Source organism: Apodemus sylvaticus, chromosome 4 (genome assembly GCF_947179515.1).
Source record: "Apodemus sylvaticus chromosome 4, mApoSyl1.1, whole genome shotgun sequence".
Classification (NCBI taxonomy): domain Eukaryota; kingdom Metazoa; phylum Chordata; class Mammalia; order Rodentia; family Muridae; genus Apodemus; species Apodemus sylvaticus.
This window is the reverse complement of record NC_067475.1, coordinates 85,614,115-85,636,903: the sequence shown is the minus strand read 5'-3', so window position 1 is coordinate 85,636,903 and position 22,789 is coordinate 85,614,115. Positions and strand designations below refer to the sequence as shown.

The following is a 22,789-nucleotide window of genomic DNA, read 5'->3' as shown; positions in this document are numbered from 1 at the left end:
GGACCTAAGCCCTCCATACATACATAGCAGATGAATAGTTCAGTCTTCATGTGGGTCTCCCAACAACTGGAGTGGGGCCTGTCCCTAAATCTGTTGCCTGCCTGTGGAATCTGTTCCTCTAACAGGATTGCCTTCTCTGGCCCCAGTGGGAGATGGTGTGCCTAGTCCTGAACTTACCTGATGTGCCAGGGTGGGGTGATACCCAGGGCGTCTCCACCCTCTTAGAGGAGAAAGAGAAGAGAATGGAGAGAGAGGCTGTGTGAGGGAGGGCAGTGATTGGGATGTAAAGTGAATGAATGAATGAATGAATGAATAAATAAATATAAATAAATAAATAAAAGGAAAAAAGAAAACTCTTGCTTCTACGTGACAATTTTCAATAGGATGTAGGTAAACTTTGCTTACTTCCGTGCTGTGTTATAGATTCCATCACAGATTGCTTATTCTACTAACGTTATTCACCTCCCTACAAATAAGCAGGAAATACTTGGTCAGAATTTATAAACAAGGCGTCTCATAATAGATTTGATATCTCATAGTGAGTAAAAGTTTTGTAGCATTCATTTGAATCTGTGGGAGAGTAATAATGAATTCCAGGATGCACACAGAAAGAGACTGCTAGATCCTAGTCAGGAGGGTGCAGTGTCCTCCAAGAATCTGCCAGTCCCTGACTGTTCATGGTCTTAATGCCAGATAGTGTTCTCTGCTACCCTCTAGTGGTTAGCAAGCCCTCTAGTAGTTCCTTACAGATGACATATAAAGACACCTACTTTGGTAAAGTCTGCAAGAAAAAAAAATCCCTATTTTCCCCCTTTCAAAGACAAAGAAACAGTACATCCCCTGGTTAGCCGATCTTAGATTCAAACAAAATGAAATAATTAGCTAGGAAATATAATAAACATGTATACTCACATGTATTCATGAAAATGTTTTTATTAATCCAAACTGACCAACTGCTGTCTTTTGTACTTGAGTTTAATTTGCAGAAAATTTTCATTGCGTTTGTTTGAATATTCAAACCCATCCTAGGTTTTGCTTGCTGACCCTACCGTTTTCTGACGGCATGTCCTGTCTGTGATTTTGCATTTACAATGATTCACCAATGATTTGCAAATGTGTATGTCTTTGGTTATATTTCTATCCTCGATATGTTGAACCCAGGTTCTAATTCTATAATGACTTGATTTAAAATATCAACCAATAATTTCAGCAACAGTTTTTATATTCTCACTTTTATCAATAGAAGGACGAGGGCATAACAAGATTGGTGGAGTTATCACAGTCGTGAGCTACTGATAGACTATGTGGTAATTGAAACTATATGTGCCCAAAAATATTTTTATACTCATCATGTCCACGGAGAGAATACTCTTTACTTTTATAAATGCAGCCATAGACACTCTACAACCAATGTCTAATGTTCTCATGACCTTTCCCCCAAATTCACTTTCCTCTATCTTATTTAGTGGCTGTGTCATCTACCACCTAACTGGACAGGGAGCCTTCTTTTTACCTTTCTCCTCATACCCCTTGACCCATATCTTACTACACACTTTGAGTGATGAACCTTGAGTGCCCAACTGGCCTTCTGCCCTTCCATCATTTGAGTGCAGGTCCATGCCAAAGCACAGTCACTCCCTAAAAGCACTGACTCTAGTTCTTCACTGTTAACTCACTCCCCACCAAGGGCAACAGGACCTCCTTCAAGAACCAGTTTAATAATACCTTCGTAACAGTGTTTCTGTCGCCCATCCTTCCCCACAATCTCATACATTTCCCATGCTTCCTGAAAATGTAGTCCCTACTCACTTTACAATCTGCTCCCTCTCTTCCTTCACTCAACATTTTATTGTGTGGTAGGTGCAGGCAACATGTAGGAAAAGACGATGGATATTGGCTGATTTATAGTGAACTAAAGAGATATGCAAACTGATAATGTTGTCTTCTGGACAGAGGAGGCACAACCTTGGACAGGCGGCAGCTAGCAGATGACACTGGCTAAGGTGACACTGTTCTCTGAGGGGTATAGACAAGGACTAGAAATGGAGTTTACACAGGAAGGAAATGTGAGTGTGGAACAGAGAGGGAAACTGAGAAATGGGTCATTTAAGGGAAGATTTGGCAATTTTTCAGATTGGGTGGTTTATACCTATTTGTCATTTTAGAACAATCAAGTTGTAAAATTTCACAAGTAAATGCTTTAAAGGCAGAGAAGTTTTGCTTATTAGCACACTTCATTTTAGAGATCTCTTAATGTTACAGAATGCCTAAGAAGACAAGGGGAACGCTTCGACTTCAGACTGTGACTATAAGAGTTTCAGTCCGTGGTCTTTTCTGCTTTTGCACCCGTGATGAGACAACACATCACAGAAGGAATGATGTCACTCTTCTTCTAGCAGTGAAGAAGCTAGTGTGATGGGGGGCACTGAATCTCTCAGGCCAGGGTGCTTTTGCCGTGACCTAACTTCCTTCCACTTGAACCTTTTATCTGAAACAGCACCAAGATAAAGGGCATGCCCCTTATCTACAAGTTGTGTGCAGACAGGAGTCTGAGAGAAACAGTCAGATCCAAAGACATGCCCCAGACTCCTAAGACAGTGCAAGCCAGAAGGAATCCTTGCTAATATGTATTGTGCCTAGGAAGATGTTAATGTAGTTATAATTTTCTTTAACCAATCCTTTGACTCTTTGATTATCATTTCTTTATATTAAACATCTGGACAGGTAGCCTTCGTTTTACCTTTCTCCTCATGCCCCTTGACCCATATCTTACTACACACTTTGAGTGATAAATATTAGTTATAAATATTAAACACCTTGATTATATGTGCAGTGACTATATTAATAAATAGTGCATAGTGTATAGTACAGTATATAGTTTAGTACAGAGTATATAATATATAGCATATAACATATAGTGTATAGTACATATTACATAGTGACAGAATATAATGTATAGTATATAGTGTATAGTGCATAGTAAGTACATAGTACATATTACATAGTGTAAAGTATATAGTATATAGTACATATTATATAGTGTGTAGTGTAAAGTATACAGTATATAGTATGTAGTGTATAGTATATAGTACATAGTTTATAGTGTATAGTACATAGTATATATTATATAATGTGTATAGTATATTGTACATAGTGTAGAGTATGTAGTATATAGTACATATTACAAAGCATGAGACCTTGTCTCAAACAAATACAAAACCAAAATATTAATAAGAGGAACTATTAAAAATTGGTAGTACAGATGGAGAGTGGGTATAGGTCACTGTTGCAGCATTTGCCAAGCATATGCCAAGCATGTGCCAAGCCTTCCACATCTAGCTCTGAAAACAAATTATAAAAGTAGAAAAATCAGAATTAATTGATAACTCACAAACAAGGTTATAAAATGCCTTTAAATACACGACTAAGCAAAATCACAAGTGGTGTCAATATCATTTTATTAAATTAAAGCACACTGTAGACAAGTGGTAAAAATAATTTATTGTAGATTTTTTCCACAATTAACATGTAACATTTATACATACATTGATGTGCTGATATGAAATACTAAATTTAAAGACAAACGTTTTTACACAAAAGTAGTTTCATTCTATTTTATAAAGATGGATATCAATAAATTATCAGAGACATTTAAAGGATGATAGGTGCAATGGAATGCAGTGCATTCTATGTTGGAATTAAAATTATTTTATGAATATTCTGAATATGATATCCTGGATATGTTGACACTTTTCTAAGCTAATAAAGAAGCCCAAGTCTGGAGCTAGGCCCCAGGGGGGGAGGGGGAGAGGGAAGGGGGGGAGGGGGGGGGAGAGGGGAGGGATGCTCCAATAGCAGAGTCCTAGCTATCTATTCCGAGCCTTGTTCTTGGACATAGTTTGGTCTCTAACACTTGCTTAAGCAAATGTAACCACTCAGTGTGAAACGATGCAGCCCCCATCACAGCCACCAGTAGTGAACAAAACTCAGCATACAAGGACTCCAGTACAAATCAGGGCAACAAAGACTTTAGATAAACTGTAGTTGGCATAAAAATTTGAATGAGCAACCAATTTTTGTGATAATAGTGCTCCAGAACAGAACCAACATACTTCAAAATAGCCACTCTTTTTCCTAATATAGCATATTAATTCTTACTTCAGAAGTCTAGAAATAAAGTCCCTTTTTTTTCCCTAAAACTTAGATTCGCTCGTTTAGAAAATGATTTCTAGAATGGCATGCACCAACACGATATAAACTTTGTTTTATATTATAGTCATTAAAATATACATATACACACACATAATACATGAAGCATAAAACAAATCTACTGAGTCATTGATATATACACACATGGCCAGATACTATTAAGTCTCATTTTATCAGATTTAACAAACTTAACGTAGTGGGTGCTTGCCACTTTTAGATCATCAGTCTATGTAATGTTTGTAGCAGAATTTAAGAAACAGCTCAAACCATCCACATCAAAAACCAAACTTTAGAAAATATAGTGAGGCCTTAAAAGTAATCAAAAGCAGAACTAATGTCAAATAAATTATAGTGAGAGATCTGTATAACAAGGAGAAAGCCTTGGGTCACTAAAACAGGAAGTAGAAATTGGTATCCACAGGGAAGACGTGCTCCTGGATTGACACACATTAGGCTGTCACCAGAACCAACAGTACTCTTTGTCCCACAGTTTGACTTTCAGTTTTCATCCTGGTTTGTTTCCTTAAATGGGTGGAAAAATATTATTAACCGTCAGTCTTAATGAGTGTACAATGTCCCCCCAAACAATTTCCCTGTTTCTGACCGTAGGATATGCATTCATATCTATAGTTTCTATAAACCATCTTCACCCTAGGTTGAGAAGAAATTATTCTTAGGGTCTTCTGACTGAGAAAATGACACTAGACAGTTTGGTCCTTCTGAAGGGCACCCAGGAACAAGCCTCACAAGCAAATTATTTAGCAGAGTAAAAACAACCGGAAAAGGTTAAGTATTTAAAAGAGGTCATTCTGTTCCCTCTAATATTGCTTAGATTCTCGGAAAACACTTTTAGGGAATGTATACACACAGGGAAAGATATGTGTTCAAGCTATCTCACGCCCTCTGAGGATGAGTACATATATCAAAGAGGGAACAGACAGAACTTGGGCTTCTGATTTGACCTCTTGTGAAGAGGCCAGACATGGCTTGCACAACACAGTCCTGATGTGAGTTGTGACTGGAGTGGAATCTCACACTCAGGAACCTACATTTTCCCTAAGGAATTATTTGAATTCTGAAAAATCAAAATCAGGCATCTCTTCAGGAGACACTCAGAAGAGACCAGGCTTTCAAGAGTCCCTCAAACATTGCACAGGAGTTTCTGCAGCCCTCAGGAGGACTGCATGGTAAAACTGCCATGCAGACTTGCTGAGATCTCAGAGGCAGCAGCAGGGGGACACAGCACTTGGACTACGTTTGAGCTGGACTGCAAGGAAGGACACTTCAGTTGCCCTCTGCCCGAGGCTTTGCTTTCTACTTCATCCCAAGACCCAAGCGGGAGACGTTACAGAACCTTCTAAAGCAGGTCTTGCTCTAACTGGTCAGTCAGTGCTACAGTGTCATCCCATTTTACTGAGTTCCTTTCTGCGAGCAAGAACTCTTCATTCCAAGCGCATTACTGGTGTTTCAGTTTGAACTCCCCATTTTATCATCTCTCTCAGGGAAGGACATAAACGAGCACTGCTCTGATGAGCCGTACACACCTCTGTGCCTGTGCTGTTCCTGGACAGGAACCAGACTTGCATCGGTTCCTTCTTGCCCTTCATAGACACTGGGCCTCTATGCTCCAAATGGAACTGTGGATCGGAGTTTTCTGGAGACATGAGACACCTAAAAGTTATGAGATGGAATAGAGAGGAAACTTGATAAAGGTTGCATAGACCCTGATTCCAACACTGCAGTTGTAATTAGAGGTAGTTCGGATTTTAGTAATAGTGTTTTATCAGAAACCTTAGGGTGAGGTGGTGGATGGTTTCTGATGGAAAGAGTGGCACACTCTTCTCCAGTGAAAAATAATTGCAGTAGCAGAGGAGAGACACGGAAGCAGCAACAACAGTTTAAAGGGAGCGGAAGCACACAGTCAACTTGCACGGTACCCGGCAAATAGCATGGCGTCCCCCTCCGCACCTGTATGTATATTCAGAAACGTTTATCTTTCCCTTTTCTCCTGTGGTTTCTGTCCTGCTTGTGAGGTTGACAGTGTTCCCAAAGAGACAATACCGAGGCATCCGCTGTCCAATCACACCCGTCACCACCTCCCCAGTGTGGATCCCGATTGTTATCTGCAGAAAGCAAAGTTTCGCTTCAATAGCCTTGCCGGTTAACATCTGTATTTTACAGACTCTCTCAAGCGCCTTCATACAATATCTCTCTGTGAAGAGAAATATTCCTGAAGTTGAAAATGGCAATGAGAAGGAGTGGGTAACTTCCATGATGAAACAATAAGACAAACACAGTGGGAACTTTCCTTATCCACTCCACGGGACGTTCTGCCCACAGGACAAATGAGCTATCCATGTGCCATGTCTATGGGAGAGTGAAATGCAATCGGCTCATTGCGTTCAAAATGCCCCTCTTTGTGCATGCTAACCCTGTCTGCAGAAGGAATATGAACCAGTTGTCAACCAAGCTCTCCTAGCAGAAAGCTAATCTTCCATTTATTTACTCACCTGAACAGATTCGCCATCTACTTGAACTTGACCAGCAATTTCCATCATGTCCAAAGCCAGGTGGCAAATGGACCGTGCATGGTGAATACAAGGTTCTGGCAAACCACTCACTGTCATATACTTGTCACCAACTGTTTCCACCTAGGGTGATACACATATTCACACATTCAATGGTTGATATAAAGTGATAGTCTATCATCATCATCATCATCATCATCATCGTCACCACCACCACCACCACCATCATCATCATCATCATGACATCATCAAACCCCCTAGCAGCAAAAGGTCTAGCAGGTTGGAACCTTCTAATTATTTGGAACTTACATTTTGCCTGCAGCTTGGGTCTTGATCGCTTCATCTGAGATCCCCTTATAACTCAATAGAATATTTATGTGTGCTTGCAGCTATATGTAAAAATGCCCTTACCAATGTGTGTTCAAGTGTGTGCATGTGTATCAGTAGTAGATTATTTTCCTAAGCAATATAGGCTATAGGTTAATAGAGGGTCTCTCTCTCAATGTCTCTCTCTTTTTCTCTCTCCCAATTTTGCCATTTTTCTTCATATGTGTGTGTATATGATAGAGAGAGAAAGAAAGAGAGAGAGAGTTAAAGAGAGAGAGATAAAGAGAGAGAGAGAGAGAGACCTTATTTTTGATGCAGGGTCTCTTTCAAAACCCAGAGCTCTGAGTTCAGCTGGACTGACTGGCCAGCACGTCCTCAGGATGCATCTGTCTCCATCTCCCCCAACACCACAATTCCGGAAGTGCATGGCCATCCTGGCTTTTCCAGACTAGGGTCCTCCTGCTTGCACAGGCCCCAGTCAAACATTCTACTATTCTCCTTCTTCTGGAGCAGCATCAATTCAATAACACAGAAGCCAGCGACTAGAGTTCATTGATCTACTCCTGGCTTCTATTCATGTCTTAATTGTTCATTTAATTACATGTTTAATGTTTAAATATAATGTTGTGTGTGTGTGTGTGTGTGTGTGTGTGTCTGTGTCTGTGTTCATATTATATAGGTCCGTGTCTCTGGGAACATGAATGTGGAGGCTAGTGCATGACCTTGGGTACCATTCCTCAGATACCGCCCACGTTCTTTTTCAAAATAAGCAAAGTTAGGTTAAACCGTGGCCTGTTATGATGTGCTCACCAAGGGTAGCACTGTGGCTCAGAAAAGAACCACAAGATAAATAGTTCTTATGAAGTTATATTACCCCAGGAGCCTAGAGACACTCAATAACATTTTTGCCTTTATAAAGCAATATTCCACTGACTTCATTTTTCCAATATTATATTTGTTTCTACTTAAAACAAAGGGCAGAGATGTCTTGTAAATGTTTATCTTCAAGTTGATGGTATCTAAAAGTAAACCTGAGGCCCAGGACCCTTCGCAAGCTCCATGGCTTCTTCACAGTGCAAAGCATTTATGTATTTTAGGAAAAAAATGTCTTTGGCTGAGTACAAAAATGAATGCTGTGTTTATACTAAATGTAATAAACAATCCGCACAGACTCGTTAACCTAAGTGCAAAGAAACTGCCGGATACTTCATGTCAGCCAGAGATTGCTCCCTGAGACCTCATCATGGCTGCAACGAGAAGAAAGTTTCCTAAGTGGTAGCCACTCCTTGTCCAAGCTGATACCATAGACAAGTGCTGTCCTCCGCCTTGCTCAGGAGAGCGTTCTTTTTCTGTGATCAATGCAGAGACTCATGGCTGGTCAGGGGACTTCAAAAGACTATGGTGTGCCCAACACTAAATGAAACATCTGTATCATCTCCAAATCTCAGTGCACATCTGCAAAGAGGGCACAGAGAAAAAAACGGAAAAGCTGATGATGGGGAGGAAGTCCCTGACATTTTGCCTTCTGGGAATGGCGTGGCTGTTGTACTCTGGCTCGTAGAGCAGCTTCAGGTGCCTTCCCAGGGCCTGAACAAGGCTTGGGCATGTCAACATTAGATTATAGACCTGGGATTTTTCCTGAGGAAATGAGGGTCATTGCTTTCAGTGGTGTGGCTACTGGCGAGTTGTCTGTACTTCTGTGGATAGCTCCACACCCATGCCTGTGCAGCAGGCCTGGTCCAACCCAATGGATCACAAAACAAAACACAGGAATAAAAGACAAGAAAGTGGGAGGGGCACTTGTCAGGAAGATTGAGATGGTAGGGAGGTAAGAGAAGACATGTGTGAATATGATCAAATGCATTAACCTCATGTATGAAATTATCAAACAGTACACTTCTTTACAATGAGGAAATTATTTAAGCCAGTGACGTGCAGTGACTCTTAACATACTAGCAAAGCAGCTACAGTCCAAATCAATAACCATGGGCTTCTGCGGGGAGTTGTCGGGAACCCAGCCCTGTGCTACACTACATCAGTCTCCCCCGTTGAGGACTTGCCTTGTAAACAAATGGGTTTTTCCGTGAGTCAGTCAGTGTGTCAAACCGGGTGTAGAGGTCATTGAGTAGATTGACAATCTTCATGGCCCCTTCTCCAGATGCGTGCTTGCTACAGAAAGCATTGAAGCCCACAATGCCACTGAAGAGGATGGTCACATTGTCGTATCTTTTGGCAGGCACTGGGCGCTTGTGTCTCAGCTCATTGGCCACAGATGGAGGAAGGACAGAATACAGCAGTCTGTGGGGATGAAGGGAAAGCACTGTAAGATGCGGGTGAGCCTTTACCTCTCTACTACATCAGTGCCATTGGGCTGGGCTTTATTAAGACATCCTCTAAATCCAGCATCATTCATTAGCTACATACAAAACACAAGAACACACCAACCATTTGTCTGTTGTGGTCTCAGATATTCCCCGATCCTGAACCATTTCAAACCATTTGAAATACACCAAACAAATGAAAAGGTGGGGAAAAATGCAAGGCCATCACTAGGTCCTCACAGTTTTCGTTTGTAGTCCTTGCTTCTTACCCTGTTCTTACGACCGCACCAGGCTTGGCATTGTCAGTGTGAGCATCTAAAATGTTGCACCAATAGCATAATAAGAGAAACATATTCATGTAACAGGAATAAAATTTATCTCAAATACTGCAAAGCCACAGCACACAAAGCAGATTTGTTTTCTAGTCTTATTTCTATTTTACTCCTTCCTGGAAGAAAACTGGCAAAAGAGATGAAAGTGATGCCGATGAGCAGACATTTTATATCTGTAGGCAATACCGCTACCACGGCATTGGAAATCACACTGAGGAGACTGTGGCCAGCACACAGTAGGAGGGAAGTGGGGAGATTTAGAAGGAAAGCAAAAACCTCTGGGCTCACAGCCTGAAGAAACAAGAAGAAAGGAGACCTTCTTATCCTTTTCATCCTTTTAGCCAAAGGGCAAAGTTCAAGTATGAAAAACAGACCTGAGCTGTCTATTTCCTCTCTAGTGCAATGAAATTTTGTCAGTGATTAATTTTAGCTTGTAAACAGAAAGCATTTTAGGTATCATTGAAGTTAGATCTTAATATTGAAGGTGAGCAGTACAATAGCTTAGTTTTAAATAAAACTAGATGGTTTATAATAAAGTTGCCTTAAGATAAAGTCTCTACTATAAAATTGAATCCTAATCCATAAATCTAAAAACCAGTCATGGGAGTTAGAGAACCACAATATCCATAAACAGTGCAAATAGTTTTTGAAAACCCATTCTACCTTGGGCAAAGCAAAACAAGGGGTTCTGTGATGGATACATATTTTCTGGTTCAGAAATCAAACTCTAGTAACAGTCCTATCAACTCTGAAGGGGAGACCATAGACTAGTGAGAGAAGTGTCCACTTTAGTTAACAGTTTAGTAGTTACATGAATCAACAGCATGTCTAGTATGTAGAAGATATGGATAATTTCATAATTTAAAGTCTACATCTTTGTAGTACTTGATGTATGATTTACTCCTGGTATATCCTGAACTATCCCCCGAGGGCCCACATGTTTAAAGCCTTGGTCTCCAGGCTCTGGTTCCATTGCAGACTGGTGGAACCTTTAAGAGGTGAGACCATTCTTCCTTCCAGTGGGAGGAACTTAGCTCACTTGGAAACACCCTTGACTGAGACACAGATTGTGTCCTTCCCTTTAGCATCCCAGCCAGCACGAAGTGAGCAGACTCCTTTGGCATGCACCCCTACTGTGGTGCTTGATTTCGTCACAGCCTATAGTAATAATTATGAGGAGACTGGACCAAATAGAATTCAGGGACATGAGAGGTCCCAGGCTCTTTCAGTGCAAGAATGAATTGTAACATTATGCAAACGATAGAAAACTGTGAATAAAAGCCAGCCTTTTTGTCCTCCCATTCTTACGTGTCTGTCTTTTTCTTCTCATCCTCCAAGGCCCGTAGTGTGAGCTGCAGCCTGTCGGTGAGGATTTCCAGCTCTTGTGTCAGTTTGTACTCCTCCCGAAACTGTTCTCCCAAAAGGACCAGGTCTCGGGTAGCATCGTGGAGAGGGATGTCACTCAGATACAGGCCTCTTCTTGTTAGGTCGTCCAGGTTCATCACACTGTCACACAGAGCTTGAGTTAAAATCAGCACCACCTGTCTGCATGGTGGGGCCAGCCCTAGCCACAGCAAGAGGCAGCCAGCTTTCTCTCTCTCCACCTTCACTGTTCAGAAGACCAGGTTGAAGAAACACAAGGAGAAGCTGACCTTACATGGCTTTGCTTTCGGTGTATCTACAACCTCACGAGCAAGTAGCAAACTTGGAATATATGTTTGTTGAACTGTACTTTTGAAGACATCTAGCTTCACTGAAGGGTAATGCAGAAAGCTGCCCCACAAAAATTGCCATAGGTATTAATACAAGGCTAGTGCATTAACAACCTTACCTGCTCTACCTTATCATAAAAAACAAAGAAAAATGGATCTCCAGGTTTGTGTCAGGAGTAATGATGTTTCTATTGAGAAGTCTCTTCCTTTTGCTTTATCACTTTAAGAATCTTATAATTGCAGTGCTACTTCAGGCGATGATTGGCTTTCCAAAGTTTAGTGGTCCTCCTCAACGTGCATTTTAAAGACTCCTTGCCTACCTCTGTGCTGTTCTTTCTGTGGGCTTTCCTTTCTCCCTCTTTCTTTACTTTCTTTGGTTTTGAAAATGTTTTATTTGACCTCACAGAATTCTATGAATCTTTGTAACCCAAAGCTTATCTTTTCTATAACTTTATTATAATAATCTTGATTGATTAATTAAAATTCTGGTGAGTAGAATGTTTATTTAAATATATTCTAATTAGCTAAACATTTTAAAATATTATTGGTTTGAGTTAATTCTTAAAGTGTAAAATTATTATTTCTTGTTACTCAAGAGAGCATTTTTTTTCTAAAATGAAAAATACAGGCTATAACATTACTAAGAAATTTTGGATTAAGAATAGGAGCCCATGAATGTGTTCTCAAGAGAAATATTAATGTCATAGCAAAGTAAAGAGTATATGCAAACACAGAATAATCCAGGGTGCTATTGACAAAAATAGCTAATTGTTTTGTTAAAGTGAATATATGTTTTAAAGAAGTCTTGCAAAAATAAAACCGTCTGAAAAGACGACAGTTCACTTGCCAAATGATCCAAACAGGGCCAAGCAAGGTCTACTCATGAGCAAAGACAAAATGAAATAACCTCAAAACTGAAGTGGATACTTTACTGCTAGGTGTAATATATCCTTTTGGTCAGGGAGGCCAGAGAGCCTCTTAAGACAACACAGATTCTTGTTACTCTTCTTAGCTGCATACTACAACTTACTGCTAAAACTCCATTGCTAAATATACCACACACCTTAGCTATAGGATGTAAAGAAATCAAGCTGGACTGACCCGGAAGCTTTCTTCCCGCTCTGTGGCTTTCTTAGTTCTTAAAGGTGTTGTAAGGGCAACTGGGGGAACAAAGGTTTCAATAGTCATATCCAGCTGTGAACTCCGTGGTCTACACCATCAATCCGCAAGGCAAGATGTAGTTGCACAACTATAAAGGGAATAACCAACTGCTCTCTGATTGGATTTGAAGCCTGCTCTACATGAGTAGCTCCTTAAGCCTGGTCATGGCTAAGGAGGTCTTAGGCCCTAAAGGAGAACTTAATATTATTGTTTAACTAAATTGTCAAAGAACCAAGCCAAATCCTAAATAAAATATTTATGTTTATACCTGTAGACAAATGTCACTCACACCTTTAACCGGAGACCTCAGTAAAGGTGGTCACTTCAGACACAGAACTGCTCAAGATGCTAAGGAGTGACTGTTGAGGTTCTGTCTAAACTCCACCCCACACCTACCTGGCAATAGCCAGGTATGCCCCACCCCAGAGATCTGGCCCACTATAAGAGGAGCTACTTGCTCCTCTTCTCTCTCTTTGCTCTCCGCTCTCCCACATACTCTCACCTCTCTGCCCCTTGGGCTTCCTCTCCACGTGGTCATGGCTGGCCTCCATTCCACTTCTCTACTCTCTCTCTCTCTCTCTCTCTCTCTCTCTTTCTCTCTCTTTCTCTCCTTCCCTAACTCCCATCCTCTACTCTGAATAAACTCTATTCTATACCATGCCTGTGTGTGTGTGGTCCCTCAGGGGTCAGAGGTGCCCAGACAAGGGCCTGCCTGAGCACCCTCTCCCCCATGCCGCCGTGCCACACTCCCTTAACCCCCAATCCTCTCCCTTTTAAGCCCCCTTCAGTGACTGTTTGTGTTCAGACCTAAAGGGAATATTTAGGTAATTGCCATCCCTGGGAAGGCTCAGAAACATCCAGAAAGATGGCAGAAAGAGTGTAAGAACTGGAAGAATGTAGCACCTGAAGAAGGGCTATGAAATACTGTGTTCAGGAATGCCATGGCTAATGTTTGCCTAGTATGTAAGAACAGATCATATACACTCCTCAAAATTATATAACTTAGTGTGGCGGCGCACACTTGTTATAGTGGCCAGGGAATACAACATCCACTATAATGAAAGTCTGCATATCTAGTTTGAGGTCAGCCTGGGCTACATGATATTATGTCTCAAAAATTAAATTCTTATTATTTTTCTAAGCTTAAATTAATCATCTTGGAATTATGTTATAAATGAAACTTATTCCATTTGAATAGATTTCATGGTAATTGGTAAATGTAACACTTATAAGACCAATCTTTTAATATGAAAGTTAAATTAAATAGATGGTTCAGTTGGAAAAAAATATGAAAGTTAAAACATATACTCTATGGCTTGAAATTCTCCCTCCAAAGAAATCTTTCTGTCCTTGGATAGAAACGCTCCTTAACATGAAGCTGTTACTCGACTGATACGCAATCAGAAAAATGAAGAGAGAAAGCAGGTGACATGTCATTGGGTCCTTGGATGTTACTAACTTTAAAGGTGCTAGATAATCAGTTTTATCTCTGTTGTCTGCATGGTAAATGATTGCCAGAGAATAAATCATAATTACTGTTATATAATATCATATGCAATGTATCCTCTAATAATAAGTATCTCAGTTATCTTTTCCTATTGCTCTATATGTACAACCAGCATATATTGATCAAAGATGTTTACTGAAGTTTCACTGAATTTGTTTTAACCTATACCAATTACAATTAACTTAAAAGTTGTTACCTTGGTGAACAGAGGAAGAGGATGCTATCTGCTTCTGGTAAATAGATCATTTGGCCTTTGAGACGTAAGCAGCTAATTTCTGCTCCAGTCAGTTCATCCTCACATTCAAGTTTCTCAACATCCAGCAACCCTTCCTTAAACAGGAAAGACAGAACATTAGCTTCTGCCTGACAACGCAGCAGGAGGGATCTAACAACTGAACTTCTCACCAGCCCTAAGGGAGAGAAAGCTCATCCCTTCCAACAGGAGAGAGCATTGTTCCAGGTCAGAAGCACAATGCCTATGGCCTTCTGTGCATTCATGATGGCAGCAGCTGAGCAGCTGTGCCTGCATTCACTGTAGCTTCTGTAGTTTTCCACTCTGGCCACAACATGCAGTTCTGAATGGTACCAAGTCAAGCCAAGCTAACCGTGTATTCACAGAACAGTGGAAAGTATCAGTCAGTCCCAATAAAACACGTGTAGATGTGTCTTTGGAAAGCAATAGGGGAATATGAAATGTGTGGATGCTCTGGAAACTGTGTTTGCTACAATTATCCCAGGAGCAGAGCGCAATGGAGGAGATATGGAAACCATCTAAACTACCAATTACGTGAGTTTAGGAGTTTTCAATCCTTTTTCCCTAGAGAAAAAGACGTTAGCCCGAGTTATAAACAATTTACAAAAAAGTAAATCACTGGTGACATTATCAAAGACTTCTTGTTAGGGGAAAGAAGCATTGGAACTTCAAGAGTACTTGAACTTACAGTGTTGGTTTTATTAAGTGAGACTGAGATGTTCCCAACCAGACACTTTCTCAAACTTTTTTTTTCAGTCATTCTCATCAGCTGACAGAGGTCCATGTCCCCAGCTAAACATTGTTCTCTTGAAAGTTCTATTTTACTTTCTTCTATTTCCATCTCATAGACTATGCTCAGAGATGATGTCCCCTTTCCTTTGCTGCCAATGGACCACATGCCTTGCTTACATTCAGTCAAATGGGGTCTTGCTTACCTTGCTTCTCAGCACAAAGACTGTGTTGATGTGCGAAAGAATCCCATGGAAACTGATGTCGATGTGAGGGCGGACCAAAGAGAAGACAGACAGAAGGCTACAGTTCCCAGGCTGGAGCTAAGACACAGAAAAAGAGCAAAGACCATGCTACTACTTGAAGTTGATTTCATGGTTAGCTGTCGGCCTTGTAATTAAGCCAATCAGTTATATTTATAAATGAAAAATAATTTATAAATGAAAATAATCATAAATTTTCCCTGACTGTGGCCTCAAATTTTGCTATATGCAACAGAGTATTTAAGCAAATGTCAAATAGTTGCAGGAACAAGAAAGAATTTAGGTTACTAATATGTAAATATAAATATAAAGCTCATGAAAATAAAATAATCAAGAGAAAAAAGAATTAATCTAAACTGAAGATGCCTATGATATCTAAGACCAGTAAATCAAAACACCAGTAAATACTTATAATACATTGAAAGAGAGATAATATTAATAGAAATACTAGCACAAAGTGCCTACTCATGATGAAGCAAGTAACTGACTAAAGGGACCTCATGTCAGGCAAGGTCACACACCAAGAGAGAGAGCCCACACGAAATACAAAGGACTCTTCTGCTTCCAGATCTACAGCTTTGCACAAGACCCCTGTATTCTAGTCCTGCATTAAAACAAACGGTGCCTCCAGATGCATGCATGCCAGAGACAGATCCTAACATGGGATATGAGGGAGGTGAGTACACAGAAGTTTTCAGATGATTCCTGGGAATGTAAGCCCAATGTGGCTACAGAGCCTGGGTCCTTCCGGGCTCTGCCACTCTTCCCATGGTAATGTCTACATTTTTCATCTCGAGTGTTTGTAAATTTCCTTCTTCCCCTTGTCAACAGCTGGCTTTGAAAGCTATTTTTGGAAGGCAGCTAGGCAGTGAATATTTATTTAGTAAACAAAACTGGAGTGAAAGCTTACTGCTCTTAGCAAGTTCCTGATTTTCTCACAAAGCAAGTCTACCATTCTCATACGACTTCCTCTTCTCCCTTGAATGATGAAAGCAGAACAAACAAGCCCTAAGGAGATCAATGCTTTCAAATGCATTTAGGCTATAAGTGCACGGGTTAGGTCCTGCTAAGGAAGGGAACCTGTAGTGGGAGGGAGGGTCAGATCCCAAGGTGATAGAGCTGCGCATTTTACCTGGGGGAGCACTCTGTAGATGGCATTCCCACACTGAGTGACCACTAGGTCCCGGTCAAAAATGATGTGAAAAGGAAATGCTTTGCAGAAGGTGTACGGGCTGATCCGTGATTCCTGGGTACCGTTCTCTTCAAACCTGTCCAGATCCTCATAAAAGTCCTCTTCTTTCGATTCTTTTTCTTCAATTAAAAATTGGGTATGATCACAGTCTTCATTTCTTTGCTGAATAACCTAGATGTCAACGGGAGAAGATGTGGTTAACTGCTCGTTTTTGAGCTTAGTTGTAATATCTGAATATAAGGGACTGTTTATGAACATTTCTCATAATTATTAATACATAATTACTACTTATAAATTGGTATGGATTTCACATTAGCACACATGGCCGTTTGAGTGAACTAGGAAGAGAAAACCCTCTTGGCGTACTGGGATAGGCCTCCTGAATAGGCACATTTGTACAATGAATCTATGGTTGAAGCTGAATATGATAAGCAAAAAAAAAAAAAAGGAAAGAAAGAAAGAAAGAAAGAAAGAAAGAAAGAAAGAAAGAAAGAAAGAAAGAAAGAAAGAAAGAAAGAAAAAGAAAAAAGAAAATGAAAAAGAAAAAGTACCTGATTACGGGAAACTACAGAGGTTAGAGAAAAATGCAAATTGCTTCACTGCATAGTCTCCATATTGATACCTTAAAACTGCCCCTCAAAAATAACAATGGGTGTTACCAATAGCATCAGGGAAAAAAAAAAGCAGAGATAGCTTGGCTAAGTTCACCAGCAGGAATTGATTAAAAGCAAAACAAAGAAAGAACACAATCACAAACTTTTGGTTGACAAAATAAAATGTTCTAGGTACATTCCAGGAAAGAGAAAAGAATCCACATTGAATAAGCGATCTGTAAAATCGGCTAATTTAATGTTCTTTACATCTCACTATCCACAATCTGGTAACTTGCATGTCGTATGGCCCATCCTACCTCCAGCTGGCGTGTTTTCACAGAGAGTAACTGAATTCCGTCTTGCCTTAAGCAGCATATAAATAGAAAGAAAATCTGTTGCAAGGGGGAAATCGCCCACTATACTGCATTTTAAAGCCAAATAGAGAAGACTCCTGGGGTTTATACCATTTTGGCTCACAAGTACTACTAACATAGCCCACGAGCAGCCATCGGTGTGGTATCATTTCAAATGTTCCAATATTCAGGAACATCTTTGTGGGTGGACATTACCTTCATGTCTATCTCGGTGCCATGTATCTGCTGAGCGACAGTCTTGATGATCCCAATCACGATGTCCTGAAGCCCCTCTCTTTCCGAGTAGTAGTGCAGAATAAGCCCTTTGCCTTTTTCTGCATCGGTGCACCTGAAGGAAGGTGCGCGCATCCCTGGGTAGATGGTGGCGAGGTGGTCATGCAAGGCATCGAGGTTCTGTAGTAGAAACAGAAGTGTAGTGACTTGGAATGGCTATGAGGTCATAGCAATCAAGCAGCAGAAAGAAGCTTCAAATCTGGCTTTGCTGGGCAGATCACTAGAGTAAGCATCTACCTAGGAGATCCTCCATGGCACCCCTGAGGTAGCTCTGAGTAAGTACAGTAGAGAGAATGAAAAGAGAACAACAGAATAGTTGAGATGAATATATGTGACTGATAGTTGTAAGAGTCAAGAGCATATTTAAGGAGGAAAGCAGGCATCTATGACTTGTTCACACACATCGTAGTAAGCAGGAAAGAACACTGTGTAAATCACCCACATTCTTTTCTACTCGTACTCTAATCCCCATCAGAAGTCAATAAAAGAAAATATCAAGATGTCAAGGATAGTGAAATATAAGCATATTACTTTGATGAGTGACTAAAGTAGAGGTGTATAAATTCCTTGTTCATCGGTAGTCCCCAGTCAATAGCAGAGCCCATGGAAAGCAGCGAGATTACCATCTCAGGTTAAAGACTTAGAAAAATTAAGCATTCTAATTTTTTGGAACCTTGTCACTTAGAACATGCTAAGTTTCTCAGCATCTATTAGTTCCTAAAATTCAAAACTGATTTATACTCAGATTGACCTAAGAAATAAGAAAGCTACACTTCTACGTCAGTCCAGCATTTAGCTGATAACGTGTCTCAAGCAGGAATGAAGAGATTCAGGAAAAACACCCAAGCACAGAGAGTCGTGAAGGCTAACCCTGTGTCAGTGAGCTGGGTAAATCCAGTGTCATTCTGGGTGCTTCAGACTATAATGAATTCTGTTTTCTTCCTTCTAATATCCCCTGTAAAAAGCAAATCAAGGCAGTGTTGAAAAAGGAAAAAAAATAAATAAATAAAAGAAAGGGAAAAAAGGCTTCCTTCTGACCGCCTCTAGGGGCCGCTGTTGCAGTGTAAAACTTATGAGGCAGTCTCCTATTCCTGCTCCATGCCGTTCCTGGACCCTACCTGCCCCAGAATTTCATGTTTCTTTCTTTCTACTGAGTTGAATCATACAACAGATTCTTTCTGTAACAAATTGTTTTTTGTGGAAATCTTTTCCCATACAGAGAAGGCCTGAAAGCTCCTCTGTAGGACCTTAAGAACCCTGCAGAACTTTTGATTTAACAATCTTGAAAGAAAAAAATAATCTCTTGAGAAGAAAATGTATTGCTAAGAGTTTTACTTTTATCTCCACTTTCCACAAAGTCACATCTGAGTCTGTGGCTCCATTAAGAACACAATTCTTCCAAATTACAGTCCAAGTATTGTGTTGTACTCGTGTGATAGAAAGTCATCATAAATAGGTGGATCAATGCTCTTTTATTTTTCTAAACAAACTATTTAAACATTCCCTAGTCAATAGGCACGTGTCACTTGCTTACTATCGGTTTCCATTTTGGTTTGCTATGTGCCTCTGTACATTCCTACAAGCAGTCAAGACAATCACTTGGCAGTGACAAAGGTACCATTTCTACCGGTGGCCATCTTGATGTTAAGGCAGCTCTGATGCTAGATTGGCCACCCAGGATGGGTGAAGCATTAAGGATAGCACCCTTTTTGCAGGACCAGCCATTTGAATCTGGGCACGGGTGTGGGCACTATTAAGATTTGGATATTAAGCCGGGCGGTGGTGGCACATGCCTGTAATCCCAGCACTTGGGAGGTAAGGGCAGGCGTATTTCTGAGTTCAAAGTCAGTCTGGTCTACAGAGTGAATTCCAGGACAGCCAGGGCTATACAGAGAAACCCTGTCTTGAAAAAAACAACAACAACAACAAAAAAAAAAGTTTGGATATTAGAAGTACAGCCTTACTACGATGCATTCCTAAAGGCAAGAGGGTCACTATAAATCCTGAGCTGTAGTGTTCATGGTTCAAGCCTTTTTTGTGGTAACCGAGTCTCCAGAGACTTCTTGTTGTATTGAATTTGCTACTAATTAAATGCACAAGCTGAGTGCTTTGTTGGAGCATGAGAGATTTAGCACTTAATGTAATATTGATTTTCTTTAGATAGTATCCCACATAAAATACGCCCTAGGGATATCTTCAGTTACAGCTTTCCCTTACTCAGTTTTACTCTATCGAGTTTCAAGCGATTACCACAACCTGTCTCTTTTAAGAAATGAGATTATGATTTAATTTAAATTATTTTTACCACACTTATATTGCTTGTAAATGTGCACTCTTCATATTTGAACTACTATAGTTGCAACGGCCTCTGGAACCGGTAAACAAGGACCCTCAGCATGGCCAAGAGAAAAGCTATTTACATGTGATAGCACTAACTAAACACATTTGACAGTTCACTAACATAGCTATATTGATACATTCTGGGCAATAAACCTTTCATCACAAAACTAGAATTGTTTTATATCTAAATATACCCATGGAGGTAAGTACGGGAAGAGGCAGGCTGCAGGGCCTGTCACAAGGAGTCCGCGCATGTGTGTAAGAGCCAAAAAGTCGTGGGAAAATGTAAACACAGATGCTTCAGCATGAACAATCCCCAGGGAGCAATGAAGCAGCTTCAGCTATGCGCAGGCTTCTCCTCCTTAGTTAGCATCATTTAGAAGGGTGGTGTTTTTGTTCGATAACTAAAATTTAGTCTGAGGTTTTAATTCCATTTCTAACTGTGCCGGTGCTATTCCGTGCTCCCTCTCTCAGAAAGAGAATAAAAGCATGATTTTTTTATGCAGGGATCCAGTGGCTGCCAGGCCACTTTACCAGTCTCCTGGTGTTTGTGCTTTGTAGAAGGAAACCGATTCCTGTTACACTTGGGACATGGGATGAGGTGGAGTGTGCTCTACAGATAGAGGAAACCATTGTTCTTTGGGAAAATATGTTTAAGGTGCATATTTTTTAAATTTTTTGGATTACTTCAAAGTAATGCAGATTGTTTTGAAATATACCAGGCATGCCAAAAATAAGCTCATACATAATTACAGAGGCAAAATATGCAGAAATCCAAGGCCTTCTTCCTTTGCTCCTACTACAGCTAATCAAAACACTTGTAAATTGGTCACAAAAAATGTAGAGGTAAAGACTCTGCCTGGAAGGCAAACTTTTTTTTTTTCAGTCTCCTTAATCCTTAATCCTTATTCTTGTGGTTGGAAGGAAGTTATTTGTGTGGATAATCCACTGAGGTTCATCCCTGAAAATGAAAGATGTTCTTGCAAAGCCTTCTCCCTCCTTCCTTCCCCTCCCCCAGCACGTTCTCCCCTCACATCTCTGAAAGGCAGGACAAGCGTCAACGGTGTTTAATGTGAATTGCGGACCCTGAAAAATCCCTTGCTAAGCTTAATGAGAAATGGGTCATTTTGGAAGTTGGAAAAGAAAGACGCTGAAACAAATGGTGAACTTCCCCCCAAATCGGATGGAAAATACAGAGAAAGAGCTCTGTAGGTACCCATATCATCATGGCCAAACTAATGGAAATGAGCAATTAATTCAAACATTTTTATTTGCACACAGGGGTTACCTCCCCTAAGGTGGGTCTCAACAGGTCAGCACTGGATGTAATAGTTCAGGAGTAGATGGTTTCCAAATCAGGGGAGGAGTAGGGCAAAATGGCTAGGGTTATAAGAAGAGAAAAAACAAGTGAGTCCTGATGACTCTTGAACAAAGGTATAGTTAGTGGCAGGGTAGGCATAACAAGGTAGTCATGGGTAGTCACATAACCTTTTGAAGCACAGAGGGTTGCGAGATGGTTATAAACAATTTTTTGAAGAAAAGACATGACTGCCATTCGTGGAACAGGAGTTACAGGCCCATTTGTAGTTAAGGATTAACTACAAATTAAGGATTTGTAGTTAAGGCATAGCCCAATTCCTTGAGTAACAGAGGTTTAATCATAAACAGGAGTGAGCCTAGCTTGTCTTTAAGATAAGATGTCTTTTAAGCCTAAGATGTAGGCGAGTTGGTTCTCTGCTTCTCCCTTTCCTTTTGGGAGCTACTCCTTCAAAAATAAATGGAAAGATTTAGTGTTTGTAAGAGAAAAGCATGGAGTTGGGTACAGAGGTGACTTGGTGCCACTTAAGAGCACTTGCTTGTCTTGCACAGGACCCAGGTTCAGTTTCCAGCACCCACACAGCAGCTCACAATGACCTGTGACTCCCCCTCAATAGGAGCCTGGCCTTTGTGTACACTAGGTATCAATGTGGTGCACGGACATGTAGGAATTCACACTTATGCATAAAGAGTTTTAAAAATAAATAAATTGTTTTTAAAAAGCAAAAAGAAAAATGGAATATTCTATTTGTAAAGAAATTTATCAGAGCCTTTAAAATTACTTAAACAGGAAAAATAAACTAAAAATAATAAAAATAAATTTAAAAATGATTTAAACAGAACACACTTTTAAAATTGTAGTATTAGCCCTGTGGTAGTGGTACACACATTTAGTCCCAGCACTTGAAAGGCAGATGCAAGAGAATCTCTGGAATTCAAAGCCTGCCTGGTCTACAGAGCTAGGTCCAGGACAGTCAAGGCTACACTAAAAAAGCCTTTTTCTCAAAAGAACAAAAAACAGAAAAACATAAAAACCAAAAACCCGAAAAAGTATGGACTATTCTCACATTTTTCTGTCCTTTAAAACTCATGTTAAAAATAGAATCCTTCTAGATAATACCAAATTTAACAACGGATCTATATTTAGTGCTACCACTTATTCAAGGAAGAATCTTTCACTTTTAACATATTTCTTTTCCTTCTGAAGTTTTGTTCTGTTTTTCTGTTTAAAATAAAAATGAAGTCATATTTTAATTGTAGGTTGTAGAAATTGAGTTTAGATGTTTCTTTGGAGTTAAAATAAAGTGTCTAGTGCATTTTTCTACAGAATATAAATAATTTAGGGAAGTATTAGGGCT

At 40.1% G+C, this 22,789-nt stretch overlaps 1 protein-coding gene across 1 annotated transcript in view; it reads right to left on the bottom strand.

The window, feature by feature from the left end:
• Nucleotides 1-3,506: 3,506 nt before the first annotated feature.
• Gucy1b1 (guanylate cyclase 1 soluble subunit beta 1) overlaps nucleotides 3,507-22,789 on the bottom strand; it is a 41,782-nt gene continuing 22,499 nt past the window's right edge. The window contains exons 5-14 of the mRNA XM_052180304.1: nucleotides 17,697-17,894; nucleotides 16,475-16,705; nucleotides 15,286-15,402; nucleotides 14,294-14,427; nucleotides 11,026-11,223; nucleotides 9,125-9,362; nucleotides 6,720-6,860; nucleotides 6,178-6,332; nucleotides 5,754-5,880; nucleotides 3,507-4,731 (exon numbers count right to left, since the gene is read on the bottom strand). Coding sequence (XP_052036264.1) covers nucleotides 4,708-4,731; nucleotides 5,754-5,880; nucleotides 6,178-6,332; nucleotides 6,720-6,860; nucleotides 9,125-9,362; nucleotides 11,026-11,223; nucleotides 14,294-14,427; nucleotides 15,286-15,402; nucleotides 16,475-16,705; nucleotides 17,697-17,894 — 1,563 coding nt within the window. The 3' untranslated portion in view covers nucleotides 3,507-4,707. The remainder of the gene's footprint in view (nucleotides 4,732-5,753; nucleotides 5,881-6,177; nucleotides 6,333-6,719; nucleotides 6,861-9,124; nucleotides 9,363-11,025; nucleotides 11,224-14,293; nucleotides 14,428-15,285; nucleotides 15,403-16,474; nucleotides 16,706-17,696; nucleotides 17,895-22,789) is intronic.